Source organism: Bombina bombina, chromosome 2 (assembly GCF_027579735.1).
Source record: "Bombina bombina isolate aBomBom1 chromosome 2, aBomBom1.pri, whole genome shotgun sequence".
In the NCBI taxonomy this organism is placed as follows: domain Eukaryota; kingdom Metazoa; phylum Chordata; class Amphibia; order Anura; family Bombinatoridae; genus Bombina; species Bombina bombina.
Genome location: NC_069500.1, coordinates 341,009,410 through 341,034,724, shown reverse-complemented (window position 1 = coordinate 341,034,724; position 25,315 = coordinate 341,009,410). Strand labels below are relative to the sequence as shown.

The window sequence follows — 25,315 nt, the reverse complement described above, 5'->3', positions numbered from 1 at the left end:
ACCCACAGCAGAGCTGCTATATAGCTCCTCCCCTAACTGCCATATCCAGTCATTCGACCGAAACTAGCCGAGAAAGGAGAAACCATAGGGTGCAGTGGTGACTGTAGTTTAAAATTTAGACCTGCCTTAAAAGGACAGGAAGGGCCGTGGACTGGATACACCACAAGAGAAATAAATTTATCAGGTAAGCATAAATTATGTTTTCTCTTGTTAGGTGTATCCAGTCCACGGATCATCCATTACTTGTGGGATACCAATACCAAAGCTAAAGTACACGGATGAAGGGAGGGACAAGGCAGGTACTTAAACGGAAGGGACCACTGCCTGTAGAACCTCTCTCCCAAAAATAGCCTCCGAAGAAGCAAAAGTATCAAATTTGTAAAATTTTGAAAAGGTATGAAGCGAAGACCAAGTCGCCGCTTTGCAAATCTGTTCAACAGAAGCCTCATTTTTAAAGGCCCAGGTGGAAGCCACAGCTCTAGTAGAATGAGCTGTAATCCTTTCAGGGGGCTGCTGTCCAGCAGTCTCATAGGCTAAGCTTAATACGCTCCGAAGCCAAAAAGAAAGAGAGGTTGCCGAAGCCTTTTGACCTCTCCTCTGTCCAGAGTAAACAACAAACAGGGAAGATGTTTGACGAAAATCTTTAGTCGCTTGTAAGTAAAACTTTAAAGCACGGACTACGTCCAAATTATGTAAAAGACGTTCCTTCTTTGAAGAAGGATTAGGACACAATGATGGAACAACAATCTCTTGATTGATATTCTTGTTGGAAACTACCTTAGGTAAAAACCCAGGTTTTGTACGCAGAACTACTTTATCTGTATGGAAAATCAGATAAGGAGAATCACATTGTAAAGCTGATAACTCAGACTCTACAAGCCGAGGAAATAGCCATCAAAAACAGAACTTTCCAAGATAAAAGTTTTATATCAATGGAATGAAGAAGTTCAAACGGAACTCCTTGAAGAACCTTAAGAACCAAGTTTAAGCTCCATGGAGGAGCAACCGGTTTAAACACAGGCTTAATTCTAACCAAAGCCTGACAAAATGCCTGGACGTCTGGAACCTCTGCCAGACGCTTGTACAAAAGGATAGACAGAGCAGAAATCTGTCCCTTTAAAGAACTAGCTGATAATCCTTTATCCAAACCCTCTTGGAGAAAGGACAATATCCTAGGAATCCTAACCTTACTCCATGAGTAATTCTTGGATTCACACTAATGAAGATATTTGCGCCACATCTTATGGTAGATTTTCCTGGTTACAGGCTTTCGTGCCTGTATTAAGGTATCAATGACTGACTCGGAGAAGCCATGCCTTGATAAAATCAAGCGTTCAATCTCCAGGCAGTCAGTCTCAGAGAAATTAGATTTGGATGATTGAAAGGACCTTGTAGGAGAAGGTCTTGTCTCAGAGGCAGAGGCCAAGGTGGAAAGGATGACATGTCCACCAGGTCTGCATATCAGGTCCTGCGTGGCCACGCAGGCGCGATCAAGATCACAGATGCTCTCTCCTGTTTGATTTTGGCAATCAGTCGAGGGAGCAGAGGAAACGGTGGAAACACATAAGCCAGGTTGAAGAACCACGGTGCTGCTAGAGCATCTATCAGCGTCGCTTCTGGGTCCCTGGACCTGGATCCGTAACAAGGAAGTTTGGCGTTCTGGCGAGACGCCATGAGATCCAATTCTGGTGTGTCCCAACGATGAACCAATTGAGCAAACACCTCCGGATGGAGTTCCCACTCCCCCGGATGAAAAGTCTGAAGACTTAGAAAATCCGCCTCCCAGTTCTCTACACCTGGGATATGGATCGCTGATAGATGGCAAGAGTGAGTCTCTGCCCAGCGAATTATCTTGGAGACCTCTAACATCGCTAGGGAGCTCCTGGTCCCCCCTTGATGGTTGATGTAAGCCACAGTCGTGATGCTGTCCGACTGAAATCTGATGAAGCTCAGGGTTGCTAACTGAGGCCAAGCTAGAAGAGCAATGAATATTGCTCTTAACTCCAGAATATTTATTGGGAGGAGTTTCTCCTCCTGAGTCCACGATCCCTGCGCCTTCAGGGAATTCCAGACTGCACCCCAACCTAGAAGGCTGGCATCTGTTGTTACAATTGTCCAATCTGGCCTGCAAAAGGTCATACCTTTGGACAGATGGACCCGAGATAGCAACCAGAGAAGAGAATCTCTGGTCTCTTGATCCAGATTTAGCAGAGGGGACAAATCTGTGTAATCCCCATTCCACTGACTGAGCATGCATAATTGCAGCAGTCTGAGATGTAGGCGCGCAAATAGCACTATGTCCATTACCGCTACCATTAAGCCGATCACTTCCATGCACTGAGCCACCGAAGGGCACGGAATGTAGTGAAGAACACGGCAGGAATTTAGAAGCTTTGATAACCTGGACTCCGTCAGGTAAATTTTCATTTCTACAGAATCTATCAGAGTTCCTAGGAAGGAAACCCTTGTGAGGAGTGATAGAGAACTCTTTCCCTCGTTCACTTTCCACCCATGCGACCTCAGAAATGCCAACACTATGTTCGTATGAGATTTGGAAGTTTAACGCCTGTATCAGGATGTCGTCTAGATAAGGGGCCACTGCTATGCCCTGTGGTCTTAGGACCGCCAGAAGAGACCCCAGAACCTTTGTAAAAATTCTTGGGGCTGTAGCTAACCCGAAGGGAAGAGCTACAAACTGGTAATGCCTGTCTAGAAAGGCAAACCTTAGGAACCGATGATGATCTTTGTGAATCGGTATGTGAAGGTAAGCATCCTTCAAATCCAATGTACTGACCCTCCTGGATCATAGGTAGGATTGTCCGAATAGTTTCCATTTTGAACGATGGAACTCTGAGGAATTTGTTTAAGATCTTTAGATCCAAAATTGGTCTGAAGGTTCCCTCTTTTTTGGGAACCACAAACAGATTTGAATAAAATCCCTGTCCTTGTTCCATCTGTGGAACTGGATGGATCACTCCCATTATTAGGAGGTCTTGCACACAGCGTAAGAATGCCTCTTTCTTTTTCTGGTTTACAGATAATCTCAAAAGGTGAAATCTCCCTTGTGGGGGGGAAGCTTTGAAGTCCAGAAGATATCCCTGAGATATGATCTCCAACGCCCAGGGATCCTGAACATCTCTTGCCCATGCCTGGGCGAAGAGAGAAAGTCTGCCCCCTACTAGATCCGTTGCCGGATAGGGGGCCGTTCCTTCATGCTGTCTTAGAGGCAGCAGCAGGCTTTCTGGCCTGCTTGCCTTTGCTCCAGGCCTGGTTAGATTTCCAGGCCGGCTTGGATTGCACAAAAGTTCCCTCTTATTTTGTAGCAGAGGAAGTTGATGCTGCACCTGCCTTGAAGTTTCGAAAGGCACGAAAATTATACTGTTTGGCCCTTGATTTGGCCCTGTCCTGAGGAAGGGTATGACCCTTACCTCCAGTAATGTCAGCAATAATTTCCTTCAAACCAGGCCCGAATAGGGTCTGCCCCTTGAAGGGAATGTTAAGAAATTTAGACTTTGAAGTCACGTCAGCTGACCAAGATTTAAGCCAGAGCGCCCTACGCGCCTGGATGACGAATCCAGAATTCTTAGCCGTTAGTTTAGTCAAATGAACAATGGCGTCAGAAACAAAAAAATTAGCTAGTTTAAGTGTTCTAAGCTTGTCAAGTATTTCAGTCAATGGAGTAGCTGTCTGAAAGGCCTCTTCCAGAGACTCAAACCAGAACGCCGCAGCAGCAGTGACAGGAGCAATGCATGCAAGGGGCTGCAGGATAAAACCTTGTTGAATAAACATTTTCTTAAGGTAACCTTCTAATTTTTTATCCATTGGATCTGAAAAAGCACAACTGTCCTCGACAGGGATAGTGGTACGCTTTGCTAAAGTAGAAACTGCTCCCTCCACCTTAGGGACCGTCTGCCATAAGTCCCGTGTGGTGGTGTCTATTGGAAACATTTTTCTAAAAATAGGAGGGGGGGAAAACGGCACACCGGGTCTGTCCCACTCCTTAGTAATAATTTCTGTAAACCTTTTAGGTATTGGAAAAACGTCAGTACACACCGGCACCGCGTAGTATTTATCCAGTCTGCACAATTTCTCTGGCACTGCAATTGTGTCACAGTCATGCAGCTAAAACCTCTCCAAGCAACACCCGGAGGTTCTCAAGCTTAAATTTAAAAGTAGACATATCTGAATCAGGTTTCCCTGAGTCAGAGACGTCACCCACAGACTTAAGCTCTTCCTCAGCTTCTGCATATTGTGACGCAGTATCAGACATGGGCCTTAAAACATCTGCGCGCTCTGTATTACGTCTAACCCCAGAGCTATCGCGCTTTCCTCTGAATTCAGGCAGTCTGGCTAATACCGCTGTCAGGGTATTATCCATGATTGCCGCCATGTCCTGCAAAGTAATCGCTATGGGCGTCTTTGATGTACTTGGCGCCATTTTAGCGTGAGTCCCTTGAGCGGAGTCAAAGGGTCCGACACGTGGGGAGAGTTAGTCGGCATAACTTCCCCCTCGTCAGAATCCTCTGGTGATAATTCTTTTAAAGATAACAGCTGATATTTATTGTTTAAGTGAAATCAATACATTTAGTACATATTCTCCTATGGGGTTCCACCATGGCTTTTAAAAATAATGAACAAGGAGTTTCCTCTATGTCAGACATGTTTATACAGACTAGCAATGAGACTAGCAAGCTTGGAAAAAACTTTAAATCAAGTTAACAAGCAATATAAAAAAACGTTACTGTGCCTTTAAGAGAAACAAATTTTGCCAAAATTTGAAATAACAGTGAAAAAAGGCAGTTAAACTAACGAAATTTTTACAGTGTATGTAACAAGTTAGCAGAGCATTGAACCCATTTGCAAATGGATGATTAACCCCTTAATACAAAAAACAGATTAACAAAACGAAAAATATGTTTTTTAAACAGTCATAACAACTGCCACAGCTCCTACTTTTGAAGCCTTTTGAGCACTTCAGAGATGTCCTATAGCATGCAGGGGACTGCTGAGGGAAGCTGAATGTCACAGTTTGTAATTTTAACTGCACCAACTGTAACTTTTATACTATAACAGTGGAAAGCCTCAGGAAACTGTTTCTAGGCAAAAATAAAGCCAGCCATGTGGAAAAAACTAGGCCCCAATAAGTTTTATCACCAAAGCATATATAAAAACGATTAAACATGCCAGCAAACGTTTTATATTGCACATTAATCAGAGGATATACCTCTGATAGCAAGCCTGATAATAGTCGCTATTAAATCACTGTATTTAGGCTTTAACTTACATTAATCCGGTATCAGCAGCATTTTCTAGAAAATTCCATCCCTAGAAAAACTTAACTGGCCATACCTTATTGCAGGATACTCTGCACGCCATTCTCCCTCTGAAGTTACTTCACTCCTCAGACATATGTGAGAACGGCAGTGGATCTTAGTTACTTCTGCTAAGATCATAGAAAAACGCAGGCAGATTCTTCTTCTAAATGCTGCCTGAGATAAAATAGTACACTCCGGTACCATTTAAAAACAAACTTTTGATTGAAGAAAAAACTAACTATATTTTACCACTTTCCTCTAACTACCTCCAGCTATGTTGAGAGCTTGCAAGAGAATGACTGGATATGGCAGTTAGGGGAGGAGCTATATAGCAGCTCTGCTGTGGGTGATCCTCTTGCAACTTCCTGTTGGGAAGGAGAATATCCCACAAGTAATGGATGATCCGTGGACTGGATACACTTAACAAGAGAAAACGTGTTTTGTTTGTGATCTCAGTAGCAGCCAATTAATCTATGTCTAAAAGCAGAGCCCATGCAGGAGAGTAGAGAGGAGGGAAAGTCACTTAATTATATTTCTGCCTAGGGACGTCTGCAGTCTGAAACTTAGGGTATGTACTATGGCTGCCGATTAATCGTATGATGCGACTAATCGCTATTTTAAATCACGGCAGTATGAAATTTTTTTTTTTATTACAAAAAAATGCTCAATGCAGTACAGTCAGCCACATGGGAAGATTTTTTTTTTTAATAAAAAAAAATGCATACTCCCGCAATTTAAAATTGCAATTAATCGTGCAGCCCTACTTTGTATCAAAGACCTTTAGCATGTGTATCATTAGCATGTGGTGTGAAATAGTGTGGCAGCAAGGCACTTGTTGCTTCAAAAATTAAAAAAGGATGGAACTTTAAAATATCATGCTACTCTCTAAAGAGTTCACAAAGAAATGTTTCAGAAATATAAAGCTTTAACACAAAACAAAAATTTCACATCCTTTTAATTAACAGTTCAAAACAGCTTTATTTAGTAATCTCAAATGTCCTTCAATATAGTGTTGCGCATAAATGTTAACCATTTCTACAGGTTTAACAAAATGGTTGAGGAAATGTCAGGTGCTTTTGAAATCACACAAAAAAGTTGCATATTAAGCTCAAACTGAACCCTGCGGACGTATACTGCTCTAAAACTTTAGATTAACGGCTCACCTTTTAATTAGTTTAATCAACGCTTAGAAAACCAAATCAAGAAGGCACTCTGGTAATTTGAACGGTGACTTATTTACTTAAGTGAACATTTTTCCGGGATACCCCTTCACCAGACTTGGTATGTCTGATGAAGGGGTTAACCACGAAAACATTAACTTAAGTAATAAAGTCACTATTTGAATTACTGGAGAGCGCCTTTGGGATTTGCACTCTCATCTCCTAAGACATCTGCCAGGGTGCCATGAGCCATATGGTATAATGTTCAATACAAATATTCACACTCACTGTACTTACAGGTGAATGAAAATCTTTATTTCATGGACCATGAAATAAAGATTTTCATTCACCTATAAGTCCAGTGAGTGTTGATATATATTTTATACACACACATACAGAATTAAAAAAGAAAAAAACAAGAAAAAAAACTCACATTTAGACTGAAGATGTCCATGAAAACAGAATGTCCTTTTGGTGTCTTCTCATTCAAACTCGCTGGTGACCATATCCAGTAAATAAATGTGCCATCTGAAGACAGGTGTACAGTTGTCATGCTGCTACCAATAGGAAAATGATTGGCTGGCATAGTGACTATCTGAGAAATCTAGAATTAAAATTAAGAATATGCTATGTTACGTGTTTAATTTGAACAGTTACATAGATAATTTTAAAATAAGCAGCCAACATAACAGTTTGCAATACATCCACGTCTGATAGAGATCTATTTAAGAAGGAAACTACAGAGTTAAAAAGACAATATATGAAAAAGACCTGCTAAGTATGAAAAAACATAATTTATGCTTACCAGATAAATTCCTTTCCTTCCGGATAGGGAGAATCCATGGCTTCATTCCTTACTGTTGAGAAATACAACACCTGGCCACTAGGAGGAGGCAAAGACACCCCAGCCAAAGGCTTAAATATCCCTCCCACTTCCTCATAACCCCAGTCATTCTGCAGAGGGAACAAGGAAGAGTAGGAGAAATATCAGGGTATAAATGGTGCCAGAAGAATAAAATAAATAGGGGGCCGGTCTTAGACAAGAAAAAAACGTGCGGGGGCCGCAGACTCTCCCTATCCGGAAGGAAAGGAATTTATCTGGTAAGCCTAAATTATATTTTCCTTCTTAAGATAGGGAGAGTCCACGGCTTTATTCCTTACTGTTGGGAAAACTATACCCGAGCTCCAGAGGACACTAAATGAATAACGGGAGGGAACATAAAGGAAAATGCGGATCCTTTTCTGAGGACACCACAGCCTGCAAAACTTTTCTCCCGAAAGCTGCTTCAGCCGAAGCAAAAACCACAAACTTGTAAAAATTAGATAAAGTATATAAGCAGGACCAGGTAGCCGCCTTACAAATCTGATCCATAGAGACCTTGTTCTTAAAGGCCCAAGAGGAAGCCACTGGTCTTGTGGAATAAGCCGTTATCCTTTCAGGATGATGTCCCGCTGTCTCGTAAGCTAAGCGGATGACACTCCTTAACCAAAAACATAGGGAAGTTGAAGTAGCCTTCTGCCCCTTATGCTTCCCAGAATAGACAACAAACAAACAAAGAGGAAGATTGTCTAAACTCCTTAGTAGCCTGAAAATAGAACTTCAAGGCGTGAACCATATCTAAATGGTGAAGAAAACGTTTAGGACACAAGGAAGGAACCACAATATCTTGATTGATGTTGCGATCTGACACAGCCTTAGGAAAAAACTAATTTATTACGTAAAACTGCCTTATCTGCATGAAAAAATCCGATAAGGGAACTCACATTGCAAAGCAGAGATCTCAGAAATTCTGCACGCAGAAGCAATAGCCAATAAAAAGAGAACCTTCCAAGATAACAATTTAATGTCAATGGAATGCATAGGCTCAAACGGAGCCTCCAATGAGGAGCCCCAGATCTAAACACAGGTCTGATCCTAATCACAGCCTTAACAAAAGGACTGCACGTCTGGAAGCTCAGTCAGTCTCTTGTGCAATAAAACAGACAGCGCCAAAATCTGTCTCCTCAGGAAACTAGCAGAAAGGTCCTCCTTTAGTCCATCCCTGGAGAAAAGATAAGATCCTGGCAACCTTAACTCTGTGCCAGGAAAAAACATGCTCTTCATACCAGAATAAGAAGGTCCTCCACCCTTTGTGGTAGATATGCCGAGTAACTGGTTTACGAGCTTGAATAAGAGTATCAATGACACTCCCAGAAAAACCTCTCTTGGCTAAGACTAGGCGTTCAATTACCACGCAGTCAGCCTTAGAGAATCTAGATTTTGATGAACAAATGGACCTTGTAACAGCAGGTCTCTGCAACAAGGTAACTTCCACGAAAGAGTTGAGGACATCCCCACTAGATCCGCGAACCATGACCATGATGGAGAAATCAGGATTACTGATACCGCTCCTGCTTGATGCAGGCCACCACTCGAGGAAGAAGCGATAATGGAGGAAAAATATATACGAGTTTGAACCTCCAGGGCACTGCTAGTGCCTCTATTAGATCCGCTTGGGGATCCCTCGACCTCAACCCATACCAGGGTAGTTTGGTATTGAGATGGGATGCCATGAGATCTATCTCCGGCGTCCCCCACTTGCTGCATATCTCTGCAAATACCTTGGGATGGAGAGACCATTCCCCTGGGTGAAAGAATTGCCTGCTGAGAAAATCCACCTCCCAGGTCTCCACACCCGGAATGGATTGCTGACAGCGAACAGATGTGGGCCTCCTCCCACTCCAGAATCTAAGATACTTCCTTCATCGCCAAAGAACTTCTCGTTCCCCCCCTGATGGTTGATGTAAGCCACCGAGGATATATTGTCTGATTGGAATCTGATAAACTGGGATGAACCCAGAAGTGGCCAAGCCTTCAAGGCATTGAAGATTGCCCGTAGTTCCAAAATTGATTAGGAGGGAGAACTCCTCCTGAGTCCACAACCCCTGTGCGTTCCTGGAACCCCAAACAGCTCCCCATCTGGATAGGCTTGTGTCCATAGTCACAATCTCCCAGGATGGAATTAAGAAGCACGTCCCTCTGGACAGAGCCACCAAGAGAGATTCTCTCGAACGGCTGTCTAATACAATCTGAAAAAAAGAGACAGTCTGCCCACTGCACAATCCGATCCCAGATCGGGGGGCCTATCTTCATGCCGATTTGTTTTCGGTGAGCTTCTTATTCTACTGAGCCGGCTTCCAAGTACTCTTGGGTTACTTGGGCTTGGAGGAGGATTGTTGTCATTGGGATTTGTCAGAACAAAAGAAAAATATTAGAATATTGTTGTCCCCTAGACTTTTTCTTCTTATCTTGCGGTAGGAAGGCACCCTTGCCTCCAGTAACCATAGAAATAATGGAATCCAGGCCTGGACCAAATAAAACCCTTCCCTTGAAGGGAGGAGAAAGGAGTCTGGACTTAGAAGTCATATCTGCAGACAGACTTCAACCAGAGCACCCGGCGGGCTAGGACCGCAAAGCCAGAGGCCTTTGCATTTAGGCGAATAATTTGCATGTTTTAGTTGCGCAAATAGCGTAAACACTGAAATTCATGTGTAAATGCAAGGAGTGCAGAAGGTAACAACTGGCTCATCACTTACCATTCATAAGGTATAAGTAATGAACTTCTGTACAACAGTGTTAAAGTATTAATCCATTCCTAATATGTATATGTTATCTCAGTCAAATTGATAATAAAATGTATGCTTACCTGATCAATTAATTTATTTAGAGGTTGTGAGAGTCCACAAGTTCATTACTTCTGGGATTCAACTCCTGGCCACTAGGAAGAGGCAAAGATTCCCAAAACCTTCAATAGTATTCTATCCCTCCCACCTCACTGATAAGCTTACGTATAGCCAAGTAAGGAAAAGTAGAAAGATAGGAAAGGACAGAAAAGGGAAAGGAGGTGCAAAACTAGAATTTCCGCCAGAAAAAGATTACAATAAAAATAAATAAATAGGGTGTGCCTTGTGGACTCTTACCACCTCAAAAGAAATTAATTTTTCTGGTAAGCATACATTTTTGTTTTCTTTCGTATAACTGGTGCCAGAATAGAAAAACTTATTTTGGTCCGCTCATCGGAGTAAACAGGCGGGGGCCATGGACTCTCCTCAAACAGAAAGAAATTAAATTATCAGGTAAGCAAAATTTATGTTTTCGTTCTTAATATGAGGAGAGTCCACTGTATCATTCCTTACTGTTGGGAAAACTATACCCAAGGTCTAGAGGACACTGAATGATAACGGGACGGGTAAAAGAAATGCGGACCCTAATCTGAGGGCACTACAGCCTGCAAAACCTTTCTCCCAAAAGCTGCTACCGCCGAAGCAAAAACATCAAATTTGTAAAACTTTGAAAAAGTATGTAAGGAGGACCAGGTAGCCGCCTTACAAATCTGATCCATAGAGGCCTCGTTCTTAAAAGCACAAGAGGAAGCCACCGCTCTAGTGGAATGAGCCATAATCCTTTGAGGAGGTCTAAGTCCCGCTGACTCGTAAGCTAAGCATATAACACTCCTCAACCAAAAAGATAAGGAAGTCGAAGAGGCCTTCAGACACTTACGCTTCCCAGAGTAGATAAACGAGGAAGAAGTTTGCCTAAAATCCTTAGTAGCTTGAAGATAAAACTTCAAAGCTCAAACCACATCCAGATTATGAAGTAAACGCTCCTTCGAAGAAGAAGGATTAGGACATAAGCAAGGAACCACAATCTCCTGATTGATGTTACGATCAGACACCACCTTAGGAAGAAAACCCAAGCCGGTACATAGAACAGCCTTAACAGTGTGGAACACCAGATAAGGACGCTCACATTGCAAGGCAGACATTTCAGAAACCCTGCATGCCGACGCAATAGCCAATAGAAAAATAACCTTCCAGAACAACAACTTAATGTCAACCGAATAAATAGGCTCACACGAAGCCGGTTGTAAAAATGTAAAAATTTTAGAAGAAGATTCAAACTCCAAGGTGAAGCGTTAGATTTAAACACAGGTCTGATCCTAATCAGAGCCTTAATAAAGAATTGCACGTCAGGAAGCTCTGCGAGCCTCCTGTGCAGCAAAACAGCAAGGGATGAAATCTGTCCCCTCAGGGAACTGGCAGAAATGCCCTTCTCCAGACCCTCCTGGAGAAAAGAAAGAATCCTGGCAGCCTTGATCTTATGCCAGGCAAAATCACACTCTTCACACCAGAATAGGTAAGCTCTCCACCCCTTATGATAGATGCGACGAGTAATAGGCTTACGAGCCTGAATGAGAGTGTCAATAACTCTCTCAGAGAAACCTCTCTTGGCTAAGACTAAGCGTTCAAAATCTTCACGCAGTCAGCCTCAGAGAATCTAGATTTTGATGAACAAAACGACCCTGTTCAAGCAGATCCCTGCGACAAGGTAACTTACACGGAGGAGATGAGGACATACCCACCAGATCCGTGAACCACATCCTTTGCGGCCACGATGGAGCAATCAGTATCACGGATGCCTGCTCCTGCTTGATGCAGGCCATTACACGAAGGGAGAAGTGGTAACGGCGGAAAAATGTAAATTGGATTGAACCGCCAATTCACTGCTAACGCATCTGTTAGCTCCACCTGAGGATCCCTGGACCGCGACCCATATCTGGGTAGCTTGGAATTGAGCCGGAACGCCATGAGATCTATCTCCGGTATCCCCCATCTGCTGCAATTCTCCGCAAACACCTCGGGATGGAGAGACCATTCCCCCAGAAGAAAGGATTGTCTGCTGAGGAAATCTGCTTCCCAGTTGTCCACACCCGGAATGTGGATCGCTGACAGCAAGCAGTTGTGGGCCTCTGCCCACTCCAGAATCTGAGATACTTCCCTCATTGCTAGGGAGCTCCTCGTTCCCCCCTGATGGTTGATGTATGCTACCAAGGTTATGTTGTCTGATTGGAATCTGATAAACTTGGACAAACCCAGAAGAGGCCAAACCTTCAGAGCATTGAAGATCGCTCAAAGTTCCAAAATGTTGATCGGGAGGAGGGATTCCTCTCAAGTCCACAGGCCCTGCGCCTTCCTGGCACCCCAAACAGCTCCCCATCCTGAAAGACTTGCGTCCGTAGTCACAATCTCCCAGGATGGTCTCAAGAAGGGTGTCCCTTGGGACAGGTGATCTGGACAGAGCCACCAGGAGAGCGATTCTCTCGACCGGTTGTCCAGAGAAATCTGTTGACAGATCCGAATGATTGCCGTTCCACTGTCTCAGCATGCACAGCTGACGTGGTCTGAGATAGAACCTGGCAAAAGGAATGATGTCCATTGCTGGACACCATGAGAACAATCACCTCCATACACTGAGCCATAGAGGGCCTTAAGGAGGTCTGGAGGGCAAGACAAGTGGAAGTTAGCTTGTAACATCTCTGGTCTGTAAGAAATATCCTCATGGATATGGAGTCTATTTTAGTACCCAGGAATTCCACCCTGGTACTATCTTCCATCCATGAGATCGAAGAAGAGATAGAAGGGCTTCGAATGGTCTTCTGCCAGACGACAGGATGGTGCTTGAACCAGAATATCGTTAAAGTATGGCGATACTGCTATACCTCTGGTTCTGGCCACTGCAAGCAGAGCCCCTAGAACCTTCATAAAACTCTTGGAGCAGTAGCTAGACCAAACGGAAGTGCAATAAAATGGAAGTGCTGGTCCAGGAACGCAAATCTTAGGAACTTGAAGTGTTCCTTGTGTATTGGAACGTGAAGGTAAGCATCCTTCAGATGTATCGTGGTCATGAACTGTCATTCCTGAACTAAGGGAAGGATGGAGCTTTTTGTCTCCATCTTGAACGAGGGGACAGATAGGAATTTGTTTAAGCACTTTAGGTCCAGAATCGGACGGAAAGTACCCTCCTTCTTTGGGACCACAAAAAGGTTTGAATAGAATCCCAGACCTCTCTTTGCAAGAGGTAACAGAACAATGACTCCTAGGGAGGAGAGATCCCTCACGCACCCCAGAAAGGCTTTTCTCTTTTCTGGCCTTGAAGACAGGTTTGATAAGAGGAATCTGCCCCTGGGTGGATGAGACTTGAAACCTATCCTGTATCCCTGAGCGATGACCTCCAGGACCCACGGTCCTGCACGTCCCCAAACCAAGCGTCCGAAAAGAGCGACAGTTTGCCCCCTACACGATCAAGAGCTGGATCGGGGGTCGCCCCTTCATGCCGACTTTGTCTCGGCAGGCTTCTTGTTCTGCTTGGATTTATTCCAGGACTGAGCCGGCTTCCAAGTCCCCTTGGATTGCTCGGACTTTGCGGAGGGCTGCTGACGTTGGGATTTATCCGAACATAAGGAATGAAAATTTGGACCTTGTCCCTTAGGTTTGTTCTTCTTAGCCTGCGGTAAAAAGGCACCCTTGCATCCAGTAACAGTGGAGATAAGCGAGTCCAGGCCTGGACTAAATAGAATCTTTACCCTAAATGGGAGGGAAAGAAGTCTTGACTTTGAAGTCATGTCCGCAGACAAAGACTTCCACCAGAGTGCCCTACGGGCTTGAACAGAAAAACCTGAAGCCTTGGCATTCAGGCGAATAATTTGCATATTTGCATCACAAATAAAAGAATTAGCCACCCTTAAGGCCTTAATTCTTTTCTGGATCAAAATGAGCGGACCCTCCACATCGATCAACTCAGATAAGGAGTAACACCAGTAGGTAGCCGCTCCAGCAACCACAGCAACAGCTGCTGCCGGTTGAAACAAATATCCCTTATGTTGAAACATCTTTCTTAACAGAGTTTCTATTTTCTTATCCATGGGCTCTTTAAAAGACTAAATATCCTCAAGCGGGATAGCAGTGTGTTTAGCAAGCGTGGAGATAGCGTCATCCACCTTAAGGATGGAGCCCCACAACTCCAATTGAGAGTCCGGGCACAATTTTTTCAAGGAAGAAGAAGGGGAAAATGAAGTACCAATTCTTTCCCAATCATTCTTAATAATGTTCGCCATCTTTACGGGAACCGGGAAAGTTTGTAGTACAACCCTGTCCTCGAAGACCTTATCTAATTTAGGAATCAAAGGTTCCTCGGGCAATTTGGGCTCTGGAACCTCTAACGTAGCCAAAACTTCCTTCAACAGAAAGCGTAAATGCTCAATCCTAAATCTAAAGTCTGGTTCCTCCGCAGCTGGAGGCTTAGAGGCAGCAGATTCCGACCCAGAAAGAGCACCCTCTGAAGTATCAGAGGCTCCATCATTGGATAATCTGTATCAGATAAATCCAATAAGCTAGTAGATGACCCCTGGGAAGGATAGCAATATTTAACCTTTCGCTTGCGCTTAGCAGGGCGAGGTAAAGCACTAAAGCCTGCAGACACTGCCGTTTGTAACTGCTCAGTAAAGTCTGTCGGTAAAAGGGCCCCTCCAGATAGAGGATTAGGAGTGCAAAGGGAAGCTGCATGTGTATTAGGAGATGACTAAAGGGTGCACACCTCACAGGACGGAGACTCCTCAGGAGGTGGACGGCTCAGTGGTATCCAACATATTAACTTTCTTTGACATGATTACTTTATCAAGGCATGTGGAACATAATTGAGCAGGCGGGTATACCGCGGCCTCCTCACAATATAGACAGGAATTAGATTTTGGTAAAGAGGGAGTACCCTCTAACACATCAGAATCCTCCATAGCTTGCACTTATAAAGCAGACTATAGATAAGATAAAATGGCACCTTTATACCCCCAATGGCTGGGGCACTCACCACCTCCTATGACCTAGGCCAAACAGAGAAACCGCTTCCTCTCCGGTGAACCGCACGGTCAGGAAAGAGGAAATCAGTGTAACCACACCCTGTCACATGGTGTATAATGCAGGACCGCCCCTGCTATAATAGGAAAAAGGTGCGCCAAGTCTTTCAGGCTGCACAGCTTCCAAAAACGAAAGTAAAACCTGTACGTTCAACATCTGCCAGAGCCTCATCTCACACATGTTGCAGCATAATCATAATAAAATAAGATTATGTGATTAATCCCCCCTGTTCAATAATCCCCCTCCGGAGATATTAACCCTTGATTCCATACAGATAAAAAGAGCCACACTGTGACCCTGTCTTCTTGAGTTAACATATGTGTATAAAAAATGAAACTATCTTACCGGAATCTATGCCGGTCTTGACAGTCTTGTAGCATTGCTCCTGACATGGACTTGAGTGATGGAAGCAGGCAGTGAAACTCGTCAACACTGATTGCTTATGAGCTGTTGTTAAGAGTCTGAATGGGTTCGCAGAAAGACTCTCCCTGCATCTCCAGACTCTAACATTATTCAATGCTCTCACTGAGAGGCTGACAAAACTACTTAAAACTCCAGTCCCATTTCAAAGGGTAGATACCCTTCATAAGGAACTACTCCGAATCTTCTGACACTTCTCTGCCAACCTCCTGTGACGAAAGGCAAAGAATAACTGGGATATGAGGGAAGTAGGGAGAGTATTTAAGCCTTTGGCTGGTGTGTCTTTGCCTCCTCCTGGTGGCGAGGTTCAGTATTTCCCAACAGTAAGGAATGATGCCATGGACTCTCCTCATATTAAGAAGGAAAGTCAGGCACATAATTTCCAGACACTGCCGCCTAGAGGACTTTCCTACCAAAAGCTGCTTCCAAAAGAAGCAAAAACATCAAAGTACAAATTTAGTAAAGGTATATAGGGATGACCATTTGCTGCCTTGCAAATTTGTTCAACTGAAGACTCATTTTCAAATGCCCAGGAAGTAGAACTGATCTGGTAGAGATCTGGAGGAGACTTTCCTGCCTCCAAGTAAGCCTTATGGATTAAAAGTTTTAACCCCAAAGCCAAAGTAATGGCCATATCTTTTTTGACCCTTGCGTAGACCTGAGAAAAAAAAATCAACAAAACATAAAGTCCTTAGTAGCCTCTAGATTACTACTTCCAAATTATGTAAAATCCTCTCTTTAAAGTTTTGAGGATTAAGACAAAGAGAAGAAACTAGCATTTCTCTATTGAAGTTATCTAAAGAAACTACTTTTGTCAAAACATTAAATGTAGTTCTTAAAACCGCTTTATCTTAATGAAAAACTAGATAAGGAAGGTTACAAGAAAGAGCTGACAATTCAGAGACTCTTCTAGCGGCTTCTAGTGGCTAAGAGAAACAAAACTTTCCAAGACAGAAGCTGAATGTCAAGAGAGCATATAGGTTCAAAAGGGGAAACTTGTAAGACTCTTACAACTAAATTAAAGGGACAGTCTACTCCAGAATTTTTATTGTTTAAAAAGATAGATTAATCTCTTTATTACCCATTCCACAGTTTTGCATAACCAACACAGTTATATTAATACACTTTTTACCTCAGTGATTACCTTGTATCTAAGCCTCAGCAGACTGCCCCCTTATTTCAGTTCTTTTAACAGACTTGCATTAAAGCCAATCAGTGCTGACTCCAAGGTAACTCCACAGGAGTGAGCACATTGTTATGTGTATGACAAACATGAACTAGCACTGTTTAACTGTGATAATGCTCTAAGATAAGAGGCAGCCTTCAAGGGCTTAGAAATTAGCATATGAGCTTACCTAGGTTTAGATTTCAATAAGGAATACCAAGAGAACAAAGCAAATTCGAGATTGTTTAAAATAGGATGCCCATTACATATTTCATATGGTGTATGATTGGTCTGAAACCCCATGAATCCCCTCTCCCCCCCCCCCTATTTTTTTTCTCCTCCTCTCCCTTATCATTCCTTCTTACCTAAGATGCCCACACCTCTCTTATTCTTACGGACAAGTTCTGTTAAACCCTTTTTTTTTTTTTTTTTTTGTGCACCGGTCCTGGAGGTACTGCAATACCAGGTCAATGCGTGGAGTGGACAGAGCAAGCTCTTCTTCCATCTCCCTGTTTCAAAAATCCATTTAATATATGGCACCCAGATAGGGCGCGTATCAGATATTAAACTGATAAGAACAGATACTACACTTGATCTTAGCCAAAAGGCAGAGAAGGGATCTGTTAAACCCTTTTTATGCTACTAATTTACTCTGCTCTTTTCTTTCTATAATAAAAATATCACTGACACGCATTGCTGTTTTGATGCATGTCAAAAAGTTAAGTCTATCTGTGTGTGCGATAATACACCTTTAATAAGTTGATTATAACTGTTATAATGCTATATTTTGTGTACATGAGATCTCAAATCATTATGTTAAACACTACTTGGGTGCAATCACTAATTGTTTACAATATAATGTATGGGAAGGTGGATAAGAATCGATGGACATCTGGTAGCCAAAAGTGTAACACTCATGAGAATCTGGACTATAACTCCTTTAGCCTTGGCTTCCTTCTGTAGTGAAAGTTTATGTATTATTTAAAAATAATCACTCTAACACCTGTTGCCCTATCTAAAGCATGAAAGTTTAATTTTGACTTGACTGTCCCTTTAACGTTCCAAGGAGAAGAAATTGGCTTAATAACTGGTATCAATCTGACTAAAGCTTAAACAAAGCTCTGAACGTCTGGAAGTTTAGAAATCTTTTTTTCATGGAGAGGAAAAACGCAAAATCTTTGAGATTTTTTTTTTTAGACCTTGTAATGTAATATAGGAGTGACCATTTCACATAAAGAACACTACATAGCAAGGAAAATATTTCTCAAGATAAATTTTGTGTCTAAATTTTTTTTAAGGGCCTTGCAGCACCAAACAAGACTTAGAATATCTTGCCTGAGCGGCGAGGTTTTGAATATCAGGACCTGAAAGAGCAGAAATTTTACACTTTAAAGAACTAGCAGATTAGGCCCTTGTCTAAACCTTCCTGTAAAAAATTAGTGCAGAATTCTGTGAACTCTGAAAGAATGCCAATTAAAAGTATGTTTCACAAAGCAAGAAAGAAAAAAGTTTTTAAGTTTTATTATAAGTCTTCGTGACAGGCTTTCTAGAGTGAATTAAAGTACTTATTCCAGCTTCAGAGAAACCTTATTTTGAAAATGATGTGTTCAATCTATGCTGTCAAGTTGATAGAGATGTTGATGATGAAAATGGGCCTTGAGAAAGAAGATTGCGATGAAGAGGTAGAGACCATGGAGGAGAGCTGGACATTTGTATTAAGTCCATAAACCAAGTTCTGCTAGGCCAAGAAGGTGCTATTAGAATTACGGACGATAACTCCTGCTTTATTCAAGCTTGGAAGCAGAACAGTTGGAGAAAATATGTCCAAAAGACCAAGGAGCTGCTAAAGCATCTACAAGCTCCACCTGAGGATCCATGGAAAGCTCCGTAACGCAGCCCCATTGATGTCTATGGGGAAAAAGAAAATACTGTTTAAACCTAACACCCTAACATAAACCCCATATCGCTGCCACTAGTTATTAACCCCTATTCCGCCGCTCCCCGACATCGCTGCAACTAAAATAAAGTTATTAACCCCTAAACCGCCAGCCACCAACATCGCAACAACCTTAATTAAACCATTAACCCCTAAACCTATCCTTAAACCTAACCCCTAACATAACCCTAACCCTAACACCCCCTAACTTTAACATAATTAAAATAGAGCTAAATTAAAGTTACAATTATTAACTAAATAATACCTATTTAAAACTAAGTACATACTTACCCGTAAAATAAAAGCTAAGCTAGCTACAATATAACTAATAGAGAGCTGCTTAAATCCTACTGGCTGATTTGAACAGCCAATAGGATTTAAGCAACTCTAATTCCTATTAGCTGATTAAAATTTTTCAGCCAATAGGAATGCAAGGGACGCCATCTTGAAGATTCAGTGTACAGAGACGACCGTATGAAGAGGATGCTCGGCTCCGGATGTCTTCAGGATGGACCCGCTCCGCGCCGCCGGGATGAAGATTGAAGAGGCCGTCTGGATGAAGATTGAATAGGCCGTCTGGATGAAGATTGAAGAGGCCGTCTGGATGAAGATTGAAGAGGCCGTCTGGATGAAGATTGAAGAGGCCGTCTGGATGAAGATTGAAGAGGCCGTCTGGATGAGGACTTTGTCGCCGGGATGAAGATTGAAGAGGCCGTCTGGATGAGGACTTCTCCGCCGGGATGAAGATCGGACTTCAAAAACTGTAAGTGGATGATCGGGGGTTAGGGTTTTTTTTTTTTAAGGGGTTTTTGAGTGGGTTTTATTTTTAGATTAGGGTTTGGGCATGTAAAAGAGCTAAATGCCCCTCCAAATGCCCTTTTCAGGGCAATGGGTAGCTTAGGTTTTTTTAGATTTAGGTTTTTTATTTTGGGGGGATGGTTGGGTAGTGAGTTTTACTGTTGTGGGGGTCTTTTTTTTTACAGGTAAAAGAGCTGTTTAACTTAGGGCAATGCCCTATAAAGGCCCTTTTAAGGGCAATTGGTAGTTTATTGTAGGTTAGGGGGGGGGGTTTGGGTGGGCTTTTTTATTTTGATAGGGCTATTAGATTATATGTAATTCCTTTTTATTTTTGATAATTTCATTTGTTATTTTCTGTAATTTAGTGCTTGTTATTTTTTTGTAATTTTTTTTTGTAATTAGTTACTTTGTAATTTTTAGAGTAGTGTTAGGATTTTTTTAACGTGTATTTTAGTTTTATTTAATTGGTAGTAGGTTTAATTTTAGTTTAATAATTATATTAGTTTAATTGTTAGTTTAAACTTAGTTTTTTTTTAATTTGACAGGTTTGAATTTAATGTAAGCTAGGGAAATTGTAATTTTAATATAACGTTTAGGGGTTAGTAGTTTAAATTAGTTTATTGCGATGTGGGGGGCTTTCGGTTTAGGGGTTAATAGCTTAATTATATTTCATTGTGGGGGCTTTCGGTTTAGGGGTTAATAGGTTTATTATAGTGGCGGTGGTGTAGGGCTTAATAACTTTAGTATAGTGGGGGCGATGTGGGTGGACGGCAGATTAGGGGTTAATAATATTTAAATAGTGTTTGCCATGTGGGAAGGTGGCAGTTTAGGGGTTAATAACTTTAGTATAGTGGTGACGATGTTGGGGAGCGGCAGAATAGGGGTTAATACATTTTCTTAGTGGCCGCGATATCGGGAGTGGCAGATTAGGGGTTAATAAGTTTAATATAGTGTTTGTGATGCGGGATGGCCTCGGGTTTAGGGGTTAATAGGTAGTTTATGGGTGTTTAGTGCACTTTGTAGCAGTTTAGTTATGAGTTTTATGTTACAGGTTTGTAGCGTAACACTCATAACTACTGACTTTAGATGGCATTAAGGATCTTGTCGTTTTAGGCTGTAACGCTCGCTTTTTAGCCTCACCGCAAAACTCGTAATACCAGCGCTATGGGAATCCCATGAAAAAATGTAATTTTTACGAGTGAAGAACTGACGTTGCGTTAAAAGCTAAACGGCTTGCGGTACACCTATACCGACAAGAATCGTAATGGCTGCTGTGCTGTTTTAACGCTGAAAATACCATATTTTCAGCGTTAAAGGGACACTGTACCCAAAAATTTTCTTTCGTGATTCAGATTGAGAATGAAATTTTAAGCAACTTTCTAATTTACTCCTATTATCAAATTTTCTTCTTTCTTTTGGTATCTTTATTTGAAATGCAAGAATGTAAGTTTAGATGCCGGCCCATTTTTGGTGAACAACCTGGGTTGTCCATGCTGATTGGTGGATAAATTCATCCACCAATAAAAAAGTGCTGTCCAGAGTACTGAAACCAAAAAAAAGCTTAGATGCCTTCTTTTTCAAATAATGATAGCAAGAGAACGAAGAAAAATTGATAATAGGAGTAAATTAGAAAGTTGCTTAAAATTGCATGCTCTTTCTGAATTACAAAAATTTTTTTTTGGGTACAGTGTCCCTTTAATAATCTAGCTGAGTGTTAGTTATACAAAACAGGAGATTGGGTAATAAGATTATCTATCTTTTTAAACAAATATTGTTGTAGACCATCCCATAGTTTTTTTTTAAGATTACTTATCGGATTAAATCGAAAAAATAATCAGCCAACTAATTGAAAATAATCCAATAATGTTAAGACTCCACACATTCTACTGAACTGACTCCCTGCAGATATGTCAGATTTTAGTAGATGGTCCATCAAGTGCTGTGTACGTCACAGCAGAGAAAGCAGTATCTCAACAACCCAACAGGAGGAGGCTAAGGGACCAGTCCCCAGAACACTTGTGGCAGGCTTGTGACTAACTCCTACACCGGGAATAGTTGTGTCCCTAGCCTATACTCCAATGTCCCCTCTATCTTTCAATAGCAGTTTTCTGAGGGGAAAAATGGGCCTCAAGTCAGTCGGAGGACCACTCTCAACAAAGAATCTTAAAAGCACCTCAATTCTCCATTCTCCTGGGAGGCAAAGATTAAACTGGCTTATCAGTGAGGTGGGAGGGATAGAACACTCTTGTTTTGGGAATCTGTGCCTCCTCCTAGTTGCTCTGTTAAATCCCAGAAGTAATGAACTTGTGGACTTTCAATACCTTACAAAAGAAAATACGGATTCAACATTCACACCAAAACATACTTTTAAAGTAAACAGTTTCAAAGTATTTTTTCTTAATTAAAATTATTTTGTTTTATTTTTTTTAGCTATTATTTTAACCAACTATTATGTTTTTGAATCTTTTTCAAATTGGCTTTACTTAGTAGTAGACATTTTTTCTTAAATAACTGAAACTAAGAAGTGGTTCATTTTACCTATTACATATATGAAAACTACAATTTTTGCTAATAATTAGCACAAAGAAAACTGTTTAAGTTAGGGTAATATATATTTTAAGAGCCAACTTCTTGATTAAAAACTTCCGTTCTCTATATCTAACTTAGACAAAGTGACTAATTTCCACTAATTCTAAAATACCATACTTCGAAAAATCAAAGCTTCCATACCTGGAGAGTGTACTCGTCAATTATCTGGAAAAGATAATGAGGTTTGTTGTCAAAGCATGCCGGCCGGTGAATTAATTTACCACTTCCATGTGCCAGCCAACCAGCTTCTAGCTCTTCATTTCGACAATAAACAAAACCCCTAAAATCAAAATATTGTTGAATAAGAATTATTAATGTAATTAAAGCATGGGAATAAAATACACACAACCAATCAGCAGCCCCACTCTGTTAGTTAGCTTAAAGTACAAACATATATAAAACAATTTAAAGGGACATAATACTCATATGCTAAATGACTTGGAAAGTGATGCAGCATAACTTTAAAAAGCGGAAATGAAAATATCACCTGCAAAATACAAACGGTTTCCAGCCACCTATTCTTTAAAATGAACTTTATTCTTTATGTAGGATCCATGGGTACAAACATACAAACAATGTTTCAAGCTTGCAATAGGCTATTGGTCATGTCATGTTGACATGAGTGTGCATGAGGCAGGTCCTGGGACAGGCATACTGATTTGCTGCTTAAAGTAATTTACAATGGGGTGTGAAAACTTAGGACATTTTGAGGTAAAATATCTTTCTTTTTTAAAAAGCATATACAGCAGCACTGAGGCAAAGGAGTAGCAGGGCAATCCAATAGTTAAAAAATATAACTTATTTAAACATGTGTTAAAAGAATACACAACTCCAAACTCCCTGACTAGTTTCGTGCCCTATAGGCACTTAATCATATCTTTCTTTTTTACATAGAGATGTCCAGTTGATATTTTTAGTCAGCTTTTTACAGCAATGCTGCATCAATTTCAAGTGTTTCAGCATTTGGGTATTATGTCCCATTAAGATAGATACTCAGTACAACCAGGTCTGGCATACTCAATGAAGATTTTTAATACAGGGTTTTTCAAATTTTGATGATGTGCAGCTTTAAAGGAATATGAAACTCCAAAAAAATGTTTATGATTCAGAGCATAACATTTTAAAAAAAAGTTTCCAATTGACTTATCAAATTTGCTTTGTTCCAATGATATTCTATGTTGAAGAGATACCTAGATAGGCATCTGGAGCACTACATGGCAGGAAAATGTGCTAGCATCTATTGCTCTTGCAAATAAATAACATTCTTGCAAAACTGCCGCAATATAGTGCTCCAGAAATGAGACGACTCCTATGCATTTGTCCCTGCTTTTAACCCCTTAATGACAACTGACGTACCAGGTACGTCATGCATTAACTAACAGTTAATGACAATGGACGTACCTGGTACGTCAGTTGCCTAAGAGAGTGCTGGAAGCGATCGCAATCGCTTCCAGCAGCTCTCAGGGTATTGCAGTGATGCCTCCATATGGAGGCATCCTGCAATACCATTTAGAAGACTCCGATGCAGAGAGAGCCACTCTGTGGCCCTCTCTGCACCGGTAGCGATGGTGCCGGTTCGTTGGTGGGTGGGAGCGTAACAGGGAGGCGGGTGGGCGGCCCATCGCTACCCGGCATCCGGTTCCTTGAAGTGCAATGTGCACGCCGGGTGCCGGGAGCGCGCATGCGCGTGCGCGATCGCGCATTACCTGGCACTGACACTGACACCAATGAGGAGGGAAGAGGGGGGGGGGGAAATATTTTTTTAAAAAATAATATAAAAGGATCTGGGAGGGGGAGGGGGATAGGGGTATTGTGGGGGGCTGCTACACTACAGAAAAAATAAAAAAAAGCAAAAGAACAAAAAAACATAATTTATGTAAGAACTTACCTGATAAATTCATTTCTTTCATATTAACAAGAGTCCATGAGCTAGTGACGTATGGATATACATTCCTACCAGGAGGGGCAAAGTTTCCCAAACCTTAAAATGCCTATAAATACACCCCTCACCACACCCACAAATCAGTTTAACGAATAGCCAAGAAGTGGGGTGATAAGAAAAAAAGTGTGAAGCATATAAAATAAGGAATTGGAATAATTGTGCTTTATACAAAAAAATCATAACCACCACAAAAAAGGGTGGGCCTCATGGACTCTTGATAATAAGAAAGAAATGAATTTATCAGGTAAGTTCTTACATAAATTATGTTTTCTTTCATGTAATTAACAAGAGTCCATGAGCTAGTGACGTATGGGATAATGACTACCCAAGATGTGGATCTTTCCACACAAGAGTCACTAGAGAGGGAGGGATAAAATAAAGACAGCCAATTCCTGCTGAAAATAATCCACACCCAAAATAAAGTTTAACAAAAAACATAAGCAGAAGATTCAAACTGAAACCGCTGCCTGAAGAACTTTTCTACCAAAAACTGCTTCAGAAGAAGAAAATACATCAAAATGGTAGAATTTAGTAAAAGTATGCAAAGAGGACCAAGTTGCTGCTTTGCAGATCTGGTCAACCGAAGCTTCATTCCTAAACGCCCAGGAAGTAGAAACTGACCTAGTAGAATGAGCTGTAATTCTTTGAGGCGGAATTTTACCCGACTCAACATAGGCAAGATGAATTAAAGATTTCAACCAAGATGCCAAAGAAATGGCAGAAGCTTTCTGGCCTTTCCTAGAACCGGAAAAGATAACAAATAGACTAGAAGTCTTACGGAAAGATTTCGTAGCTTCAACATAATATTTCAAAGCTCTAACAACATCCAAAGAATGCAATGATTTCTCCTTAGAATTCTTAGGATTAGGACATAATGAAGGAACCACAATTTCTCTACTAATGTTGTTGGAATTCACAACTTTAGGTAAAAATTCAAAAGAAGTTCGCAACACCGCCTTATCCTGATGAAAAATTAGAAAAGGAGACTCACACGAAAGAGCAGATAATTCAGAAACTCTTCTAGCAGAAGAGATGGCCAAAAGGAACAAAACTTTCCAAGAAAGTAATTTAATGTCCAATGAATGCATAGGTTCAAACGGAGGAGCTTGAAGAGCTCCCAAAACCAAATTCAAACTCCATGGAGGAGAAATTGACTTAATGACAGGTTTTATACGAACCAAAGCTTGTACAAAACAATGAATATCAGGAAGAATAGCAATCTTTCTGTGAAAAAGAACAGAAAGAGCGGAGATTTGTCCT

General features: G+C 41.4%; 1 protein-coding gene and 1 non-coding gene across 2 annotated transcripts in view; both read right to left on the bottom strand.

Moving 5' to 3' along the window:
* The window catches only part of HECTD4 (HECT domain E3 ubiquitin protein ligase 4), a 666,929-nt gene that overhangs the window by 536,810 nt on the left and 104,804 nt on the right, over positions 1-25,315 (bottom strand). The window contains exons 6-7 of the mRNA XM_053699752.1: positions 22,255-22,393; positions 6,909-7,079 (exon numbers count right to left, since the gene is read on the bottom strand). Coding sequence (XP_053555727.1) covers positions 6,909-7,079; positions 22,255-22,393 — 310 coding nt within the window. The remainder of the gene's footprint in view (positions 1-6,908; positions 7,080-22,254; positions 22,394-25,315) is intronic.
* Positions 17,220-17,410, bottom strand: LOC128650576 (U2 spliceosomal RNA). The gene has a single exon (XR_008400864.1). It is a non-coding gene; the product is annotated as a U2 spliceosomal RNA (small nuclear RNA).